Below are 24,110 nucleotides of genomic sequence, written 5' to 3' on the forward strand. Positions count from 1 at the left end.
GGGGGTTCTTGAAATTATGGCAGTTTGTGATAAGGGGGAGAGAGAGGGGGGTACCAAGACGTGCGACATCACGCATTTTTTAATAAAAACCGTGTTTATGAAAATTACCGTGACATATGAAAAAAGAGGGGGGGGGGGTAAATCTTGCGTGGCATTTTGTGACATCATTTCTGTACCTCAGAGCCAGAGTGACCTAAGTCCAGGGGCCAGCACAGAAATTTTGGGGCCCGCCACAAATGACTTTTCCGGACCCCCTCTGTTGTGGTATGTATGGAGAGAGGTGACACTTGGTTATAACATTACATTTATTCTCAAAGGTAGTTAAAATAAAAACATTAACAAGAACAAGAAACCTGGAACAAGACACGCAACAAGTACACAAGTGAGATTCAACATGGCCGATTCAATCAGTTCACTTCTTCATTTTAACTGTTGAGTGCTATTCAATGTTGCCAGATATGACACCCTCCTCCTTATTTGTCAGTTAGTAAACAAATAAAAATACACATGATGTACAAAATAAATTATTACAAAGTAATATATACATTCATGAATCAATGCCATATCTTTGAATGGGTTTTACGTTTCGCTTTGGTCTGGTAGAACGTATCGGTGATTTTTGCGATTCAGCATTCGGAGGATTTTCGGGCTTAACTATTGACGGTTCTGCATTAGGTAATGTTTCATTTGCACAATTCTTTTGAGCATTTTCTTCGTTAGGTTTGCTAGCAATATCTAATGCAGGTAAAATAGCATTCCTAATGGATGGTACATTAACATCACGGTTCATATTAGTTAAATTTGAAAAACTAAATTTTTCCTCGTCTATTGCAGACTTTCTAAGATGATCAGAATGAACATATCGTGTTTTGTTATTAACTTTAACTAAAAATGTATTCTGGCTTATAACTTTAATAATTTTACCAGGGAACCATTTAATTACATCACCTCTAGTTGATTTAACCCACACCCTCTCATTTATTTCAAAATTTCTTTTAGTAGCGTTGCGATTGAAATAAGATTTTTGATAATCCTGATACTTTTTTTCTTTTAACAAATGATTGCTTCTAACCTTCGTAATAGCAGTTTGTGGCAAATAGCCAAAAATTAACTCTGCAGGAGTTTTTAACGTTACTGATGAAGGAGTATTCCTATAAGCAAAAAGTGCCGAATCTAATCTATGTTGAAAATTATCATATTTACGATCAGAAAATGTTTGTCTTTTCAACATGTTTTTAACAATAGATACTGAATTTTCCGCTGCACCATTAGAATTTGGATGATATGGTGGAGAATTTACTGGATTAATCCCGTTGGATTTAAAAAACTTTAAAATTAAGTCAGATTTAAATTGCTGAGCATTATCAGATACTACATCACTTGGTAAGCCAAAACAAGCAAATAATTTTCGTAATTGAGTTATTGTCGACTTTGAATCAATGCTATTTACTACAGATACGTCGATCCATTTCGAATAGGAATCTTTAACAATTAAAAGATTTTTGCCTTCAAATTCCGCAAAGTCTATGTGTATTCTTTCAAAAGGCTTGCCAGTTAAAGGCCAAAAATTTGATTTTACTTTTGGAGCTGAAGGTCTTGTGAGTTGGCAAGGTATACATTTATTTACAAAATTTTCAATAAACTGATCAATTTTTGGGAACCAAAAATAAGCTCTAGCCAACTGTTTCATTCTAAAAATACCTGGATGCTCATTGTGAAGAAGCTCCAGTATTTTGTTATGCCACATTTCAGGAACCACTAACCTATTTGCTCGAAGTAAACAATTTCCTTCAACACTTAATTCATTCTTTACCTTTTTGAATTCCTTAAGATTTTCTTCAACATCAGTAGGCCAACCAAACTTAGTGTAATTCAACACTTTTGATAAATAAGGATCAAGAGACGTTGCTCTCTGAATATCATCAATCTTTAAATTTTCAAAATCAGAAAAGAAACATATGAAATGTGTGAACTCATCAATTGGTTCATCATCTTTACATGGTAATCGAGATAGTGCATCAGCGAGCAACAACTCTGTACCCTTTTCATGCCTTATTACATAATCATAATTTGAAAGGATTATGGCCCATCTTTGCATTCTCGCGTTAACCATAGTTGGTACAGGTTTATTATGACCAAATAATGTTAACAATGGCCTAAAGTCTGTCTCGATGGTGAATTTTTGACCTTGTAAAAATTTATTAAACTTTTTTATACCAAAAATTATGGCCAAAGCCTCTTTATGCACTTGAGCATAATTTCCTTCAGCTTTACTCAAAGTTTTGGAAGCGAAAAAAATTGGTCGAAGCTCACCGCCAGGAAATTCATGACACAAGACAGCCCCCACGCCATAGTTTGATGCATCACATTGCAAAACTATTGGTTTTGCCATATCAAAATGAACCAAGATATTATGCTTTTTTAACAAAGTTTTGCTATGTTCAAAAACTTTTACACAATTTTTATCAAATTTCCACTTAACATCTTTTTCAAGTAATTTATAAAGTGGACGAAGAGTATTAGATAAATTTGGAATAAAATGAGAATAATACCCTAATAATCCAAGATAGCTTTTCAGTTCAGTACAATTTGTAGGCACCGAAGCTTGATATATATCATTGCACTTTTCATCTAAAGGATGGACACCAGTGAAATCTTTCTTATGCCCTAGAACTTGAATACTGTCTTTAAAGAATTCACATTTAGAAAGATTTATCTTAACATTGTAAGAATTTAGCCTATCCAAAACAATTTCAGTTCTTTTTATACATTCTTCTTTTGTATTTGCCCTTATAAATAATCATCTATGTAACAATTTGTATACGAAAAATTTTTCAATATTTCATCCATCTTTTGTTGGAAAAGAAAAGAAGCTGATTTGATCCCAAAAGGAAGTTTAGAATACCTGAGTAAACCTCTGGAGGTATTTAATGTTAACAATTCCTGTGATTCAGGGCTAATTTGAATCTGATGGAAAGCTTTTGATAAGTCTATTTTAGAAAAATATTTCCCACTTCCCATACTAGTTATAATTTCTTCCTGAGACGGTAGAGGATAAAATTGAGTTTCACAGAACTTGTTGACAGTAAGCGAAAAAATCCCCGCAAATTCTAACAGCTTCCCTACCATTTCCATCAAGTTTGGGAACAGCAACTATTGGTGTTGCCCATTTGGAATGGCCAACAGGGTACAAAACACCATTGTTAATAAGAGTATCCAACTCCTTATCAACAAGATTTCTTAAAGCATAAGGGACTGGTCTACTTTTGCAAAAAATGGGAATAGTTTCCGATTTCATTGCTATATTAATAGGTACACCCAAAATACCAGTTGTATCATTTAAATTAAAACAATTTGGATATTTATGTTTAAAATACTCAACAGTAGAAGAAACATTATCAAAATTTACATTTTTATCAAATACCATATTTATACAATCATCAATCTTAATTTTCAATATTTTGATCCATTTTCTACCTAACAAAATAGGCTTATTATCATTATCACAATCAACCACAATTAATGGTAAACTGTAACTCTTATTCAAATAAATTACGGGTACATCATAATTTCCTACAATTTTTAAATCATTGTTAGTGTAAGATTTCAATATTGGGGCTGGTTTTGACTCTATGCAATTTAATTTCAATTTTTTAAATTTATTTAACGAAATAATTGAATATTCACTGCCAGTGTCAATTTGCATATTCACTTTCACCCCATTGATATGAACATTAGTAGTGTATGGGTTAACGCTACCCAAATTCTTAGACATAACAATGTTATTCAAATATTCTGATTGTTCACTCACACTTACGTTACCCGAATTTTTAGAAAAAATGTTATTCAAATAAGGTTCTGGTTTATCACTTACATTTGCAGCACCTTCAAGAAAATTCGTATTTGAAGCTTTACATGCAGGCTTAATGTGACCCTTTACACCACATTGATAACATGTAGCATTCTTGAATTTACACTCTCCTCTGTGAAATTTAGCACAGTGCTTGCACGATTTTATTACTTTTGTAATTTGATGAGGATATGTTGGCTTTCCAAAATTCTTCCGTGTCGAATCTTTTGGTTTTACTTTCTTATACTCATGAATTTTGAGGACGCTTTGATTTTCTTCTTTTAGTGACTTGGTCTCTCTAGATGCTATTTCCATAGCAAGAGCCAGTTCAGAAGCTTGAGCAAAATCAACGTCTTTTTCACTGAGTAATTTGTTTTGAATTTGTTCGGACTGTAATCCACAAACCAATTTATCTCGAAGTGCGTCGTTTAGAAATGCACCGAAGTTGCACTTGCTGGCGAGTTCCTTTATTTTTACAATGAATGTTGAAATATCTTCATTACCTTGTTTGAGATTGTAGAAGCGAAACCTTTCCATAATGGTTGAAGAAGCCGGGGAATAGTAATCGGTTAAAACTTTCACAATGTCGGCATATTTTACATCTTTTATTTCTTTCGGCTGAAGTAAGTTGCGAAGCAATGAGAAGGTCTTCTTTCCAATTGCAGTCAACAAAACTGCACGCTTTTCATCGTCGGAAGTGATTTTGTTGGCCTCGAAGAAGAAATCCGCTCTCATGAGGTATTCCACAAAGTTGTCCCCTTCGACGAAACTTTGCAAATGAGCAATACCAGTGTTCGGCATCTTATTGTAATATTTTCCAATTTTCTCGTCGCCAATGTCGTAGTTTGTATGGAGAGGTGACACTTGGTTATAACATTACATTTATTCTCAAAGGTAGTTAAAATAAAAACATTAACAAGAACAAGAAACCTGGAACAAGACACGCAACAAGTACACAAGTGAGATTCAACATGGCCGATTCAATCAGTTCACTTCTTCATTTTAACTGTTGAGTGCTATTCAATGTTGCCAGATATGACACCCTCCATGTTGTTTACCCCTATATTTCACTCCTAGTTTAAAAAATATTCGGCCCTCTTCAGGCTTGGGCCCGGGCCAACAGGTGTTCCTTCTCCCCCTCTGTGCACGCCCCTGCGTAAGTCCAAAAATTGCGATTTTCTGCTTATTAGTGCATTATATGAAGAAGTGTATTCTCCCCATCGAGCCATGTGAGCGTAATTCTTGAAAAAATATCCTTTTCAATTTTTTGCGAGGGTTAAAAGAGCCCGCGTCCCATCCTTTGCATGGGCTAGAAAATTTTTTTTTCCACTCTCCTGTAAAATTATCATAATGTGACTGACATTGTTCTGGCTCTGAGGCACAGGTTTATGATCATAAATGCGAACTAACTGGTTTCAACAGGTTTTACTTTTTGCCTACTAGCGCCTTAACCGAAATCACTTTTTAGTGTTCCTATATTTTTATCATTTTTATGCGAAATGTAGCACAGGTGAGAACTCCTACCTACCAATTTCGGTTTACTACAAATTTCGGTCAAGTTTCAATTTTCCGAGTTCTCCTTGTAATATTTTAGAAGACACATTAGGGTGGTTCAAAAATACATGTAAAAAAGAAAAGTTTCTCCTAGACAACAGGACACCCCTCCATATTGTTGGGGCTATTGTTTCTAGAAACAGCTCCTGTCCCCCCAAGCCTACCCCTCCTCCTGGGCGGTTGCGTGTGTATAGTTGTGTGTGTGTGCAGGCGTGTGTGTATGTGTAGGCGCGCGTGCGTGTATTTGTTGGCTTGTGTGTTTGCGTAGACCAGTGTGTATGCACGTAGGCGTGCGTGTATGTGTGTAAAGGCTTGTGTGTATGTGTGTGTGTGTGTGTGTGTGTGTGTGTGTATGAGGGTGTGTGTGTGTGTGTGTGTGTGTGTGTATGAGGGTGTGTGTGTGTGTAGGACATGGACGCCATCGACCAAGAGAAATGGATTCCAGAAGGCAGTGCTCGGAGGCCGTAGGTGCTGGTGTCCCTGGTCCAAGCTGAAAAAGGAACCACAACTTCAAGGACGGTCAAATGAAAGCAATAAGCAATCATGATTGCTTAAAAAAACAGCTAGGGAAATGAAATGTTTCTCAATTTGTGGCATTTTCTATGCTACGGCTTATGTTAAATGAAGGGGACATTGAGCACCGTCTTAAAATTTAAGAAGAAGCTGAAATTTTTACAGCATAATACTATTAGTAAGTGTAAAAAAAAAATAGGAGGTGTCTTGGACTCTAGTTGAAAAAAAGTTTTTTTGAACCACCCTACAGTACATACGCTAAGTAAGAAATAGCGTGATCTAAGCAACAAAACCCATGTCCACAATAAAACATATTAATGATAAATGAAAGCAACCATTACTTTGCCTTTTATTAATGATAAAAAAACTACTTCCAAAAATGCTGTAAGGAAAAAAACAAACACACGCTATCCATTCATTCTGCATTCTGAACTTTTTATCATCGTTCTGTGAGAAAATAAAAGGTGTTAACTGTAACCATACAGCTCCAGCCACGCCCCCTAGCGTCAAACAAATAAGTCTCTCTACGGAAGCAACCCTTGGCTGATCATTCAAGAAACATGGAATGGCAGCGAGGGGAAAGGTAGAACCTGACAGAAGAAAATAATATTCGCGGTCAAGCGATGGAACGGAGAACAGTGACCTTGTGAAAATGGAAGTTTTCATTCGCACGCTATTCAAAGAAATTTTCTTGACCCTTCGACTACCCAAGGAATGAATTATGGGGATTGAGTAATATTTATGATTTCGAACAAGTTATTTCGGATGACATTTTTTTCCGGAAATAACGCTTCAGCTGAAATGGATGTTTTTTTGTTTTCGATGTAACGCGCAGTCAACACCTATCACAATAAAAATCCGAAATCATGCTTTGTGTAGATAAATAAAAAGTTTCAGCTTTGTGTAACTTTTAATAATTACATTAATTGTGCAAGAAAATAAACTGCATGTTTCACAGTATTGTACTAAAATAGCTCGTAATCAGTGCTGATTGTGAGTTCATCAAAAAATACCTGAAAGTTTCAAAGCGAGAACGGGGGGGGGGGTAATCTTTGGCCCCTATTACTTAAGCGCACCTTTGCCATAGTTTTAAATAGTTCTGTGTCAAAATATTATGTGCACATTTAATTAAATTTTTAATGGATTACAAAGTTACTTTTGAGCTGGTGTTATACAAATTATCTTGACATTTGTATATCTTAAGGGATAGTTGTCCATCTTAAGGCTCTTGCATAAATATTTGATGACTATTACATAATTTAAAATAAATTGCGGAGGTAGGGAGATAAAAGCATAACGAAAAAAGAACATAATTCCGGTATTTTCAGACATGAAAATACCGGAAATACGTCCGAAAATACCGGAAATTCGGTAAAATACCAAACCACACAATCACCCCTGCCGTAATATAGCTTTGTTTCTTAGATGTCTACATCTTCTAGATCATCAGCTTGAAAATTTGCTATTTCTATTTGCCTTCGATTACTCCTTCCTGCATTTTCAAATTTCCTAGTAAATTAACCTTTAGGGTGGTTCAAACCGAGCTGATGTGTGCATCACATGACTTCCTTTTACTCCAATTTAATGTCATTTTCCCATTATTGGCAATTTTAATGTGATTCAATAGTTTACTCTCTAAATATCACCAACAGCGGCCAAATTAAAACCAGATTTTTGAAAAAAATCGCCAAATTTGTCGCCAAGTTGGTGACAAAACTTGGCGACCAAAAGACTGGCGATATATCGCCAAGTGTCCGACAAATTATAACACAACTTGAGTTTACATCAAAATTAACAACGATTTCTCCCCAAAAAGGGACAAAAGACCCCCTTAGGAACATCCGAATGCAACGAAAAGGAAAAGTGTACAACTAGACCCCACTAGGAGTCTATGTACCAAATTTCAACTTTCTAGGACATACCGTTTTTGAGTTATGCGAGATACATACGCACATCATACGTACATACGGACGTCACGAGAAAATTCATTGTAATTAACTCTGTAATTAACATTGTGATTCAATAGTTTACTCTCTAAATATCACCAACAATGGCCAAATTGAAACCAGATTTAAAAAAAAAAAAAAAATGCCAAATTTGTCGCCAAGTTGGCGACAAACCTTGGCGACCGAAATATCTGCGATAATTCGCCAAGTGTCCGCCAAATTGTAACACCACTTGAGTTCACATCGAAATTAACAATGATTTCCCCCCAAAAAGGGGCAAAAGACCCCTTTAGAAACACCCGAATGCAACCAAAAGGAGAGGTGCACAACGGGACCCCACTAGAAGTCTACGTATCAAATTTCAACTTTCTAGGGCATAACGTTCTTGAGTTATGCGACATACATACGCACATACGGACATGCATACATACAGACGTCGCGAGAAAACTCGTCGTAATTAACTCAGGAATCGTCAAAATGGATATTTCGCATGTCTATACGTTCTTAGGCACTTATCCACGTGTGGTCGAGTCAAAAAAAAAAAAAAAAAACCTCAACATTCATTTGGGGGTGAGTAAAATGGAAAATAAGGTCGATTTTTGAGTGAAATTTTTTTCGCGAATACAATACTTCCTTTTTTGTAAAAGGAAGTAAAAACTATTTTTCAGCTAGAGTCCAGCACACCCTCTATTTCTTTTAGAATTACTAATAGTATGCTGTAAAAGTTTTAGCTTCTTACTCAAATTTTAAGAGGGTGCTCAATGACCCCTTCATTTAGGATTAGCCGTGTCATAGAAAATGCCACAAATTTAGTAATATGCAATTTCCTCAGGTGCTTTTTTTTTTGAGCAATCACGATTGCTTATTGCTTTCATTTGACTGTTTTGATGTCCTATCATTTTATTTTCGCACCGCCACCCTCCGCACCATCACCGTCGACCGGCCGCCTCACGATGCTGCTCCTATAGCGAAAGCCGTCTCCAGGTTGCGTCAATATCCTACACTTACACGCATACATACACACGCATACATACACCTACACACAAACACAAGCGCATACATACACCTACACACATACATAAACACATACATACACCTACACACATACACAAACACATACATACACCTACACACATACACAAACACATACATACACCTACACACATACACAAACACATACATGCACCTATACACATACACAACTACCCACACACTCATGCCTGCACACAGACACAAACACATATGCCTACACACATACACATTCCCCCCCCCCCCCCACACACAAACACTCATACACACAACTACCCACACACTCATACCTGCACACAGACACAAACACACACGCCTACATACACACACACACACACTCGTGATTGCGAAAAACATAATTTGAATTTCAGATGTCAAAATTCAAATTAATTTTTAATTTTTTTTTTGGAAATAATTATTTTATTGCAATGTATATGCATATTACTAGTGTATATGATAATGTGTAGCATTGTTTTTTCAGCTCAATGTATTTTTTAACTCCCCCTCCTCATACTTATGATGTTTGGCGGGGGGAGGGTTGAGCACCCTTTTGCAGTTGAAATAGGAAGCTAAAAATCTTCCAGTATATTACTATCCATAAGTCTAAAAATATTGATGGGTGTCCTGTTATCTAGGAGAAACTTTTTTTGTACATGTATTTTTGAAAAACCCTACTGACCTTAAGGGGAGTCAGTACCCTAAATACTTTCAAAAATTTGATTTCTTGATTTTTATATATTTTGAAACTCCATTTCAATACCTTTTAATGACACAAATTTCTTGATCGTGCTCATATTAGAAGTTAAAATAAGCTTTAAAAAAAATTTAAACGCATGTTGATAAGGTAAGATTTTCCCCTTTAAATTGCAATATCTCGAAATGGTATTTTCGAAACTAAATGTTCCTTTCTCTCAGAAACTAAATTGTGTTAGGCGTTGAAATTTTTACCACCTATTCCATATATCTAATTGCATGTACTGAAGTAAAATCTTTCTCATATTCCAAAAAATATTTTTTTATAAAGCTGATTTCGTGTTTCAAAATGGCATTTTTTGAAAAAAAATACAGTGACTTACGCATTAGAATTTAAAAAATAAAACTAAGCTTCCTTTCTGTAAAATGTTTCTTCAGTATAGAGAAAACAGTCTACTTAAGGTACAGAAAAAATTTCATAAATTTATCTTAAATAGATTTTCAGAAAAAGGTACATGAACCTGTGCAAATTAACATTGACGGTATAGAGGGTACTGACTCCCCTTAAATTTTTCAACTGTCTCTTTTTTTTTCTTTTCTTTTCTTTTTTTCTTTTTCTTTTTTATATTTTTTTTTTTTGCAATTCCTGGTGCTTAACCGAAATTTTCGTTGATCCCTCCACAGTTCCTTAGATTTCTGTAAAACCGTGTATTTTTACATCCTTTGGGTTTTTATGTCGCTTTATTATCTTATCCTCTATGTTTCAGATTTCCCCGTAGTCAGTTCGTATTCTCCCTCCATCTTTTAGGCAAATATTTTAGGCTTTTACTTAGCTTAATCATTCTAACCCTTTCAATCCCATACTAAACGTCTCTGTATTTCTTTAAATTAGTTAGACTCTTATTCTTACAGTAACTTCTCGAAATTATGTAACATTTATTGTTAACCCTAATTCTCTAACGCTTTTTTATATTGTACGAGATTCCTTGAATTTCTCTTACTGATTCAGGCTCCTATAGTGCTCGAATTTACGTATCTTTATTTTTTTTTCCACTTTTACGTGGAATGTAGAGAGAAAGAAGGTAAAAGAAAAATAATAATATTAATTTGAATTTTGACATTTTGAATTCAAATTATATTTTTCTCAATCAAGAGTGTGTATGTTTGTGTCTGTGTGCAGGCATGAGTGTGTGTGGGTATGTGTATGTGTGTGCGCATGTTTGTGTGTATGTATGCGTGTGTGTTTGTGTCTGTGTCCAGGCATGGGTGTGTAGGTACGTGTGTGTGTGTGTGTAGTGTGTATGTGTGTGTGTAGGTGTGCAGGCATGAATGTGGACATGTGTGTGTGTGCGTGTGTGTGTGTGTGTATGCGGGCGTGTGTGGGATACGGACGCAATCTGGAGATGTTTTTCGCTAAAGAGCAGCATTGGGAGGGGCCGTTCGACGGTGGTGCTGTTATAGGAAGGCCGGGTGGGGGGGGGGAATAAAATCATAGGAATATCATTCAAAGGTCAAGTGAGAACAATAAGCAATCGTGATATTCGAGTCATAAGGCTGCGAGTTATCGAGAGTCGAGGGAAGATTTTTGAGTCAAAAAATGTCTTAATATGCTCTCTCGATTGCTACCTATTTTGATTCTTTTCATTATTACACCATTCGTGTGGTTAAAATAAAGGAATATTCGAGTCATCGGGCTTCGAGTTATCGAAAGTCAAAAAAAAAAGTTTTTTTGAGTCAAAAAAGGGTTTTGATTTGTTTTTTCGATTTGCTATCTATTTTAATTGTTTTCATTATTACACTATTCGTGTGGTCGAAATAAAAGGAAGATTAGAGTCATAAGGTTTCGAGTTATCAAGAGTCAAAACATGTTTTTTGAGTCAAAAAGGGGTCTCAATTTGTTTTTTCGATTGCTATCTATTTTGATTGTTTTCATTATTACACTATTCATGTGGTCGAAATAAAAGGAAGATTGGAGTCATAAGACTTCGAGTTATTGAGAGCCAAAAACAGTTTTTTGAGTCAGAAAAAAAAAAGGTCTCAGCATGCTATCTCGATTTCTACCTACTTTTAATGTTTTCCTTATTACAATATTTGTATGGTCAAAATAAAGGAATATTCGAGTCTTAAGGCTTCGAGTTACCGAGAGTCAAAAAAATGACTCGCATATGCTCTTTTGATTGCGACTTATTTTGATTATTTTCACTGTTACACTATTCGTGTGATCGAAATAAAGTAATATTCGATTCATAAGGCTGCGAGTTATCAAGAATCATGGAAAGATTTTCGAGTCAAAAAATATCTTAATATGCTCTCTCGATTGCTACCTATTTTGATTGTTTTTATTATTACACTATTCGTGTAGTTAAAATAAAGGAATATTAAAGTCATAAGGCTTCGAGTTATCGAGAATCAAAACAAGTTTTTTGAGTCAAAAAAATGTTTTAATATGCTCTCTCGATTGCTACCTATTTTGATTCTTTTAATTATTACACTATTCGTGTGATTAAAATAAAGGAATATTAGAGTCATAAGGCTTCGAGTCATCGAGAATCAATAAAAGTTTTTTAATTAAAAAAAAAGGCTCTATGTGCTCTCTCAATTGCTACCTATTTTAATAGTTTTTATTGTAACACTATTCGTGTGGTCGAAATAAAGGAATATTCGAGTCACAAGGCTTCGAGGTATCTGAGAGTCAAAAAAATATTTTTGAGTCAAAAAAAAAAAAAAAAAAAAGTAAAAAAGGTCTCAATATGCTTTTTCGATTGCTACCTATTTTGAAAGTTTTCATCATTGCAAAATTCGTATGGTCAAAATAAAGGAATATTCGAGTCGTAAGGCTTGGAGTTACCGAGAGTAAAAAAAAGTCTCAATTTGCTCTTTCGTTTGCTACTTACTTTGATTGTTTTCACTGTTACACTATTCGTATGGCCGAAACAAATGAATATTCGAGTCATAAGGCTGCGAGTTATCGAGAATCGAGAAAGATTTTTGAGCCAAAAAATGTCTTAATATGCTTTCTCGTTTGCTACCTATTTTGATTCTTTTCATTATTACACCATTCGTGTGGTTAAAATAAAGGAATTTTCAAGTCAAAAGGCTTCGAGTTATCGAAAGTGAAAAAAAAGTTTCTTTTTTGAGTCAAAAAAGGGTCTCAATTTTTTTTTTTCGATTTGCTATCTATTTTGATTGGTTTCATTATTACACTATTCGTGTGGTCGAAATAAAAGAAAGATTAGAGTCATAAGGCTTCGAGTCATCGAGAATCAATAAAAGTTTTTTCAGTCAAAAAAACGTCTCAATATGCACTCTCGATTGCTACCTATTTTAATAGCCTTTATTATTACACTATTCGTGTGGTCGAAATAAAGGAATATTCGAGTCACAAGGTTTCGAAGTATCTGAGAGTCAAAAAAATATTTTTGAATAAATAATAATAATAATAATAATGAAAAATGATCTCAATATGCTCTCAATATGATCTCAATACGCTCTTTCGATTGCTACCTATTTTGATTGTTTTTATTGTCACGCTATGCGTGTGAATCGCTTGTTCGAAAACAGAACATTTTTAGAAAACTTCTTAAAATGAGCAGGTCTTGTATTTTACAGAAGCTCTGAAGTATAATTTTGACTGTTTCCTTCGCTGCAATTCATTTTACCTTTCTTTTCTTTCTTTTTCTAGAGCTTCAAATTACCACCCATTCAAGAACTTTTCACTGAATCTGAAAGGAGAGTACTTTTAGGATCTAATAATTCAGGTAAGTATCAAAAAAGAAGTTTAATATTTTATTAAGATTGATTACTTACGAATTTTTTCCTGAGCATGTTCTGCGCTTGCGCGTTTCGTCCAAAATGAGAGCATGAACCTCCTAAATGCATTTTCCCCAGTTCTTAAGCTTTTAAGAATATTATTTTTTTTAATAGAAACATAGTCTCTAAATACAGAGGGTGGCCAAGTTATTATACTCAAACAATCTTTTCTGCATTTTTAATGTTTTTTATTGTTGTTACGTAGCTTCATTATTTGAACACATTTTGCTGTTTATTTAAAAGTTTAAAGTTTATATTCTGGCAACACTTTGCTTTTTTTTAAAAATATTTTTAATGAGATAGTTCACTAAAATTTCAAGTTGTAATCTTCTTCTTGTGAGTGTGATTTTCGGTAAAATTAATGATTTTATACAGGTAGTTAGCAAAATAATGGAAACACTTGGGGAAAAAATTTGGGAATCGCTACTCTGCCGTAAATGTTCTGTTTATAAAGGTGCTCTTCTAACTTTAATCACCCACACTGGTGACTCTACATGGCGATTGAGTTCTGTGGACACTTTTGCTGCCATTGTTCGCTTTTTAGACATTACAACCCACTTCGATACCCGTCGGTTTATTTCACTAAGCTTCTCTTTCTGTCCACTATTTTGCTTTGCCGGAACTTGTCTTACCGCGCTGTGTGTAAGCTGTCATGACTCTAGATACTGTACTTTTAGATGTGCCAAAAAGTTGAAATGTTTTAGTTACACTTGCTCCAGCTAGACGCGCTCCAACAATTTGGTCTCTTTAAAAATTTGAGAGGTCCGACATTTCACATGCTTGAAAAAAAATCCAAGACTTCCAGAACTTCCGTTAAACCACCAAATAGTATCAGAATATGTACATTATATATATATATATATATATATATATATATATATATATATATAAAGTAAAAAAACAAAAATTGAATTTTTACATCTTGTATTCAAATTCCGCTTTTCGCAATCACGTGTGTGTGTGTGTGTAGGCGTGTGTGTTTGCGTCCAGGCATGAGTGTGTATGTGTGTGTGTGTTTGTGTCGGTGTCTGTGTGCAGGCATGAGTGTATGTGTGTGTGTGTATGCATGCACGTGTGTGTAGGATATGGATGCAACCTGGAGAGGGGTTTCGCTAGAGGAGCAGCATCGTGAGACCGGTTGACGGTGGTGCTGCAGAGGAAGGCGGGGGAAAATAAAACCATAGGACATCAAAACAGTCAAATGAGAACAAAAAGCAATGTGATTGCTCAAAAAAAAAAAAAAAAAAAAAAACAGATTTCTAATTTTATTCTTTACTACTTACAAAACGCATTCAAAAATGTCACTTTTATTCTCAGGTGTTTCCATTATTTTGATAACTACCTATATACAGGTAAATCAAGTAGCCACATCATGCATTGAAAGCATGCTACGCCGCATCCAAGCTACGATAGCAGCAAAAGGAGGAGTACTAAACATTAAATAATTATTTTTTTGCCTATTTATAGTGTCGATTAATATGTTTAATTCATGTTTTAAATGAGCTTTAAAATGTGTTCAAATAATAAAACTATTTAACAACAATAAAAATACAGAAAAGTTTGTTTGGGTATAATAATTTCCCAACCCTCTGTATATACAATCAACATCGCTTCATGAAACCGCCAGTAAGCGAATTCGATGGATATTAGGATCAAATGCTTGAGAAAAATTATTTTTAGTCAAAATTATCAGTTTTTCGCGACCAAACTTACCAGATATTGGATACTGTAATGGTAATGATGCAGGTTCCGCATCAAACAATCACATCCCATTTTATTTTATCATTAAAATTAATTTTTAACCGGAGTACTTTTTGGATCACGGAGTACTTTTTGGATCACGTCCGGGTCACCAATGTTAAGTACTTTTCCCAACTTAAATTCCCTTTCATACTCAGCTAAAATTCACCATAAGATTATGTCACGAATTTAATTTTTTCTCTTATTCAAGTACCCGCACTTAAAGGAACTTAAACAACACCTAGTAAAATCTTCCAAATGCTTTAACGTAATGAGCACAGTGGTTGCGAACAATCGCTTGTTAATGTCAACGACTGAAATATTATAGTGCAAATTATGACAGTGGATGGCCCCACTAAATTTCGCTTATGCTTATACAGGGTCCATTATGAAAGTAATGAGCATTTACTGGCAAAATATATTTATTGACCGTAATTTGTACAAATGTTCCAATATTCTTCAAAATACATTCCTCCTGCATCAATACACTTGCGGAGACGTGTTTGCTACGCCTGAAAGGCACCCTGAAACTCTTCCAAGTTAATGCCTCTCAGGAACGTTGTAACATGGTGTTGGATGTTTCCCAAGGTTCCCCAATGTTTTCCTTTCTTCTCTCTCTCTCTCGAGTCGCGGAAACAAAAAGAAGTCACATGAAGCTAAGTAGGGACTGTAAGGTGGTGAGGGATCACCGGGGAGGGGGGACATCCATAACGGGGTTCGCCGGCGACCTCCTCCCTGGCTCTCTTTGAATGCCTTGTGCCACTTCCCAGACTGTGATCTTGAAATGCAATCGTCCTTGAAGGCTTCTTGCAGCATCTGGAATGTTTCGGTTGCATTTTTTCCAAACCTCACGCAAAACTTTATGGCGTATCATTGTTCAAGCGAACGCTCCATTGCGTTATGTTACAAAAGTTGAAAACATACTTCAAGCGGAGGCACTTATCTCCGCTCACACTGCTCGAAAGCAACTGACGACTGGATGCATTGAAAGGGCATATCCCGCACCACATTTCCCAGCCGGTTTTACCGTGCTGCCATCTATCGTCGCGTCACAATAACATTATGCTCATTACTTTCATAATGGACCCTGTAGGCCGTGCACTGTAAAAAAAATTCGGAAACGTTTCTAAGTATATCGTGCAGCTGCGGTTCATGAAATTTTCGAAAACGTTTCTGAGTATTTCGGAATTCTCTTTCTGTAATGTCCGGAAACGTGTCTGAGTATTTCGGAATCCTCTTTCTGTAATGTCCAGAAACGTGTCTGAGTATTTCGGAATCCTCTTTCCGTAATTTTCAGAAACGTTTCTGAGTATTTCGGAATCCTCTTTCCGTAATTTCCAGAAATGTTTCTGAGTATTCTGTGCAGCTGTGGTTCATGAAAGTTTCGAAAACGTTTCCGAGTATTTCGGAATTCTCCAAACAATTTTCAAAAACGTTTCCGAGAATTTCGGAATCCTTTTTCCGTGATTTTTTCTAAAATATAATTCTTTATTATAGTATTGCATACCATATCAGTTTCAATTCTTTCATATCTAAGAGCAATAATACAAGCAATTTTAGAATCATTCGTGGATTTTTTTTTTTTTTTTTTTTGGAATTTCTAATGACCAATAGCATGGTTAACAGCATAACATATGCACAGTTATAAATTTTTGAAAAATTATGAAATAATCTACTAGTTTCATTCCTAATCACAAAATCGTCGGGGAATTGGAGTGGGGGTACCTTCTGAAAAGTGGGGATTGTATGTTAAACAATCTTAAACTTCAATTTTTCTCTCAATATTTTCAAGTTAAAACTATCAACATATTGTATATTTAATGCAGAATTTAAAAACATATCTTGTATCAAACTTGATAGCTTTTATCTTTGGATAAAATTTGACAGGACTTACCTACCCTTCGCGTTCCGGAATTCGTTCACCTCAAGTCAATTTCTCTGACGAACTAAGTGTACCGAAAAGTACCAACAGAGAAATTGATGAATTTAAATATGACACCAAGTCCCTCTGCTGGAACCATTCGGGTTGATTCTTCTGTTCTTGCCCTTTTCCAGCTCATCACAAATATAAATACTTACTCAAAATAGGTTACTGATTTTATTTTTACAGTGTGCGCAAAATGCATTATTTATTTATTGAAACATTGAACTCTATTACATGATTATTCCATTTCATATATACGAGAATACTCCCCCCCCCCCCCCACCATAAGAGTGATGGTGCACCCATAAAATGCTATGAAGCGCCCCCCCCCCTTGAAAAAGCAACATCATATACATTATAAATCAAAGTATCATATACATTATAAATCAAAGTATCATATAAATTATAAGTCAAATACTTTAATATGGTGTAAAAATACAAAATTATTTTATTAAGTCTTTTTTTTTTTTTTGCTTTTGGTAAAATTGAGGCTCGTAAAACGAAAAAAATGAAGACACTTTTAAATACATATATGTATTTATTTGTTAAATAAATTAATACACATTTAACTAATTTAAAGCGTTTCGCTAATGCAAATATTTAAAGAGATATCGTCATTTAGATAATACTGAAGCACTATGTTCCTAATTACAAGAGATAGTTTTTTTTTTACTTCATACAATCTAGCTACACTGTTTACAAGAGAATGAAAACATGCAACCTTAAAGACGAACTATCAAACCTGACAATTTGCATATTATAACATTTAATTCATAATGCTTGATACATAAATGTTCAGCCAAATATTAACTGAGATTGACACATAAAAACAAAGTACACAATAACACTTATTTAAATTTTTTTATAATCTTCAATTCATAAATTTTACAGAATAAAACTAGACACACTTGCACTTTAAATATGTGTTCTATGTAATGTAAAATATTTTCAAATTGCAATAGTTCACAACGAAAAAATTATACTGAAGAAAATAGTTTTTTTTAACGAGATTTATATGAACTAAATCTCTTTAAAGTAATAGAGTTGCAAAGCGACTTACCTATTCGTCGGTGGAGGTCTTTTGCAGGCTTTGGTCACCAAAAAGGTGATTTTTATGACAGAATAAAATTCTGCCAACAAAAATTACCCATTTGGTAGAAAGAAGAAAAGTATCCAAGAAAAATTACCTACACAAGTTATGCGACGCAATGAAGTTACATGGCGTTCTCTCGGCAATTATTTGGTTTTTAATTTCAGTTTGTATTCCTTCCGCGAGCATGCGTCGAGAATTTGCACTTCGTACTTAAAAATAAGTGACATAGCTTCAAATTCAATCTCATGACGATACATAAGCAAGAAAATATAAGACTTTAACATTATCTTCAGTGAATTCATGCGAGGAACAAAACTTCTACTGATCCCCTTGATGAGTGTTACTTCGCATACATGAGTCAGCAGTTGTTTTCATTGCGTGCTTTCGAAAGTTTCAGTTTAGATTTGCTGCTGGACTATAAAATTGCCGTGTCACCTGCGCATGCGTCGACTCTTACTTTCTTGCTAAACGGGAAATGTTTTTGATTATAGCAGAAAACTGCGGAGGGCGTACGAATCTGTGTATTACGGAAAACTTTTTTGCATATTCAGAGAGTTTTCCGAGATTTTTTTACAGTGATGGGCCGTGACAATCGCCGAAACTCATGGCAACAAAGAGGGCGCTACAGGGAACCCCTGTTTCCGTTACGTTGCTATTGATTGGCGGATGCAGGAGTTCTGTTCAGCGCCTCTAGCGGTCAAAATAGGTGACGGCCAATCAAAAATAAACAAACTTTGAAACGTTGACATTGGATGCATATCAGATCATAGTTGTATCGGTTTAACACAGAAAAGTCCTAAGTTGTCAAGGCCCGTTAAGCGTCGGCGCCATCTAGTGAGGACATGTGTGGAGAGTGTTACAAGGGTTCTTTCCTCACACCTTTTCTTGGATGTTCTTTCATTCATACGTTCAAGGCTTTTGCATTGAACAATTGGTTTCTTCTAGTCCCCTTTAATTACAAATTATTGTATGCTTGCACGTGTTACACATTATTGTACTTGTATTGCTCTTGTACAAGTACAAATTATTGCATTTGTGTGCAATAATTTGTACTTCTTGAACTGTTAATTGAACGAATGGAATTTTATTGCGCAGATTATGACCTGAAATAACTTTAAAAAAACTTAATGAAGCACAAAAAATGCAAATATTGCATACACGTGTTTTAGGGATAAGGACCCGTTTATCTAAGTTTTTCTTGGATTATCTTTTCATTCATAAGCTCACGTCCCTTGCATTGAAAAGGTGGTTTCTGGCAACCCCCTTTAATTACAAATTTTTGCACTTGTATGCTTGTACGTGTCACAAATTATTGTACTTGTATTGCTCTTGTACAACTACAAATTATTGCACTTGTGTGAAATAATTTGTAATCTTTGAACAGTTAATGTTAACTACTGGAATTTTATAGTGCAGATCATTACCTGAAATAACTTAAAGAAGTAAGAAGCACAAAAATGCAAATATTGGATATACCTGCTTTTAAGGTTACAAGCTTTCTTCTAAGCTTTTCTTGGATGTTCCTTCATTCACAAGTTCACGTCTATTGCATAGAAAAAGTGGTTTCGGATAACTCATTTTGACTGCAAATTATTGCACTTTTAGGCCGGCACTCGTTAAAAATTATTGCACTTATGTTCTATAATTTGTAACTTTCAACCTGAATTAACGTATTTCTTTTTCATTTATTTTTGGTGTGAAGGTACTCTTTTGTTACAAATTATTGCACTTATACTGCTCTTGTAAAACTACACATTTTTGTACTTGTGTGCAATAATTTGTAACTTTAATCTTCATTATCGTTTTTTTTCTTCATTATTTTTGGCTCGAAGGTGCTCTTCTATTTCTCTCTAGCGGTATCCGCACGGCTTTGCCCGAAGCAGAATATTAAAAGGTAGTTTGATTTGCCTGTATATTTACAGATAATGTCTACTATGCGTTATTTATTTATTTATCTTTTTTTCAAAGATCTCTTCATATTTTTGGCAGATTTGAAAACTTGGCATGTAGCTTAACAGAAACCAGTAAAAGACCTAGAAATATTTTTAAAGAGCAGGGAAGTTTCCTTTAATTGTTTAAAACGCAAAATAAGACATTTTTCCTAAATTAAACATTACAGAAAAAAGGTTGCAATAGCAATATTTGAATAATTTTCTGAATGTAGTTCCATAAAAACTAAGAAAATAAAAGCAGACGACTTTTTCTTAACAGTTAAATTATTTTAATTTAAATCCTTTTCAATAAAAAAATAACTAATTACAAAAAAAAAAAAGTTTTAGAAAGACTTCCCGAAATTTGTAACAGAAAACTAAAAGCTGCCGATCTTAATTCATTTATGTTGCGTTTGGAACGAAAATAACTAACGGTCTTTGTCGTACCTCTTTCAGCTGCCCTTAGCCAGTAACTTTAGCTCCTCCTAATTTCTTTAAATTGCGAACATGCAATATGTAAAAAAGTGAAAACGTAGAAGAAAATCAGCTCTGCTTCAGTGAGACAAATTATTTTAATTAACAAATCTCTAAGATTAAATGATTCGCATTTCTATAACTTGAATGCGCCCCCTTGCGGCTATTTAGCCCTAGAACTACAAACCAGGGTAGATATTTACCCAAAGTAAACTGGGTTTTCAGCACTTTTAACTATTCAAATGGAATTTTGATCAACTAAAGCTCGATAAAATGGAATTTTATCTTCATCATTCTCTTCGGCAAGCAAAAAACAAATCATGTACTTATGAGTCAAATTACAGTTTTCAGAGCGATTTTACGAGCAAAAACCCAAGAGGGTAAATACGCACCCCGGTCTGTAGTTTACAGATAAAAAAATGGGCTTGTAGTTCTAGAGTAAGAAATTAGTCAAAGAGGTAAAAGACTAATTTTGCGCGGACTAGGCAAATATCTCATTGGACAAGTCATATCCTATATAAGTGTCCGGTCAGTCTTAGTTTTACCTCTTTTTGCCGCCATTAGCTAGAGGTTACACCGCCTCCTAATTTACATAATTAAAATCTGAGCGTATGTACCTATCTATCTACCTACGTCCGAAATACTTCTCTCGAACGCTATTTGACTTAATCCTCCGATAATACTTAGCGGAGATATCAATTAAAAACGATTAAACTATTAATTAAGATACTTAGATTTCGACATAAAATCCCTATTTTTCGAAGACTTCTCCATTCAAATTGTTATTAAGTGCTTCATCTCAACTTTCCGTAATATTCTTATATACTTAAAAACTGAGCGTATATCTATGTATCTATGTATGTTCAATCTTCTTCTCCCGAACGACATTGAATTAACCATCGAACCAGGTATCGATGAGTTCGTAATCTTCCCGTCTTCATGTTTGGTTATTTAACATAATCCTCAGATAAAAATTAGCGGAGATATCAATTAAAAACTATTCATTATGACACTTGGATTTCGACTTAAAATCCCTATTTTTCGAAGGCTTTCCTCCATTCAAATTATTATTCAGTGCTTCATCTCAACTTTCCGTAACAATACTTTTATTAAAATTTGTAGTGTGAAGAAAATCGTTGAGAAGAATGATCTGTTGCCATTTTTTTCTCGAATATGAATAAGTAGAATCCTGGCTTTTGCTTTGAGGCTTTTCCTGTAATCGGGGGATTTAAAATGTTTCCTTTTTGGTTATTTTTCCGCAATCTGCCGCAAAATTTTACTGATTTTTTTTTTTTTTTCGGTTCAAGCCTGATTGTTGAACACGCGTCACTTGACATAACTTTATTTTCGAAGTAGACTGTGCAAAGCCGGGCGTCGCAGCAAGTGATTTATTTAAATTACGCATTGAAAAACTTTTTGAAAGAAAAATCTTTTTAACCCCTTCAGACCTGGTGTCGGTATACTGGACATACACTTTAAACAGCTGCTCATCATTTAATATTTGATTTAATTAGATCATTTTTTGTTGTGGACTCTTTACATTCTACTTATTATAATCTGTGAAATAATTTTTCGTTTTGGGATTGACAGCACTGACATATAAGGATTGAGAGATAGAGAGTGGCTCATTTTTCCAACCATGGATTTTCATCTGAAAAGCGAGGTTTTTTTCCTGATTTAAAAAAAATATATATAATTTTTAATTAATCGTTTCAAACGCTAATATGATGTTTTATAATTGTTTGTAGAACATTTTATAATGAAGTTTGTTCGGTATTTGATCGTTTTTGTATATGAAATATTGATTTCAAAACTATAAGTCCGGAATATTGGACGTGCCATAACTCCTTTAATTTTTCTCCTACAAACTCAAAATTTTCTCTATAAGATACCCTTTACCATAGTACACTGTGTACCAAATATCAACATTTTTGGTCCAATATTTCATAATTCCAACTGAAGGGGTTAAAAGCACCTTAAATTGACAAGAAGCAGTTGTCTTGCTGTGTCGACATTTTCCCTTTTTGAACACCACGAGAGAAAACTTCGTCTGACAGTTCGAACGATTCCATCTCTATCGAAGAGATACAGAAAAAGAGCGGCAAACGCAAAAAGTCGCACCAGCTTCATAACCCCGCAATGGGCATTCGTGTCGTTCTCTCCAAAGGGTACAAAAGATTTGCATCCGCCGCTCATAATGAGGGCTTTTGTGTTATGGAACGGATGTGCGTGGAAAACTTGTTGCCACCCTAGAAATCAAAATAAATGTGTCCTTTTTTTTTGACGGGATTCGGTCAGTTTTTGTAAACGCCTATCGCGGTAACAAGTGGAAAAGAATCAAATATGATAATATCCGTGCAGTCCGTGGAATTCAGCCAAACGTGGATTAATTTATTCATCAAGTTGATGTTGTATTTAGTAGCAGAGATGATTGGGGAATAGGGTGGTTCAAAAATTGATAAAATGAGCGGGGAAAAAAAACATGGACACAGAAAGTATTTTAACTTTCCCAATAGTTATTTTTTAATTCATTTTTTTAATGTCCGATTTTTCAAACAAGGCGTGGTCTTGATGACGTCACATATGATGCAATTTGGTTCATCTTTCTACTGCGTTCCACGTTATGATAATCAAGAAGCGAATCAAATACTTTGCGCTCTACGCTTGCTATCAACCACATCGTTGCCAATACACCGTGAGTAAAGATGCGAATTAAATATTTCACACTGTGAAAATGGCAACATTGAATGATATTTCATCATTTGTGATGTCATCGACAGAAGCGTAAACAATAAAAGCGCACCGATTTAAGTAATTTTTTAAAAATATTAAACTTAAGCAAATTATTTAAAAAATGGTCAGATCCCATTGTTTTAGCATGCTCTTTCAGAAAAAATACTTTTAAAATTTTGGAAACGACCCCATTATTCAGAACTGAATCATTAAACTGTTATGCTGTCTAATGGTTCAAAAAACTATTTTTGAGCAATCACGATTGCTTATTGTTCTCATTTGACTGTTTTGAGTGCTATCATTTTATTTTCCCACCAGCACCCTGTGCAGCATCACCGTCGACCGAATCCTCACAATTCTGCTCCGCTTGCGAAAACCGTCTCCAGGTTGCGTCCATATCCTACACACACGCGCATACAAACACATACACACTCATGCCTGCGCACAGACACAAACACACACTCCTACACACACACACATACAAAAAATCATGCCTGCACACAGACACAAACACATATGCCTACTCACACACACACACGAACGCCTACACACACGCGCGCTTACACACACAGCACTGCATACACAACACGCACACACATGCAAACCTATACACACACATGCGCCTACACAAACACACACGCGCATTCATACACACACACGCTCGTGATTGCGAAATACGCAATTTGAATTCAAGATGCCAAAAATTCAAATTATTTTTATTTATTTATTTATTTTTTTCACCATTTTCACAAACATTATCAAAAATTCTTTAAATATTAGTTTCATCTTGAAGATAAAAAAGCGAAGAATCCATTATAAT

The 24,110-nt window shown here is 34.8% G+C and overlaps 1 protein-coding gene across 1 annotated transcript in view; it reads left to right on the forward strand.

Annotated features, from left to right (window-relative positions):
• The first annotated feature begins 5,838 nt into the window (after positions 1 to 5,838).
• LOC129232460 (A disintegrin and metalloproteinase with thrombospondin motifs 16-like) overlaps positions 5,839 to 24,110 on the forward strand; it is a 135,119-nt gene continuing 116,847 nt past the window's right edge. Inside the window, exons 1-2 of the mRNA XM_054866605.1 lie at positions 5,839 to 5,868; positions 13,268 to 13,343. Of these exons, the coding sequence (XP_054722580.1) occupies positions 5,839 to 5,868; positions 13,268 to 13,343 (106 nt within the window). The remainder of the gene's footprint in view (positions 5,869 to 13,267; positions 13,344 to 24,110) is intronic.

This window comes from Uloborus diversus, unplaced genomic scaffold (genome assembly GCF_026930045.1).
Source record: "Uloborus diversus isolate 005 unplaced genomic scaffold, Udiv.v.3.1 scaffold_12, whole genome shotgun sequence".
Taxonomy (NCBI): domain Eukaryota; kingdom Metazoa; phylum Arthropoda; class Arachnida; order Araneae; family Uloboridae; genus Uloborus; species Uloborus diversus.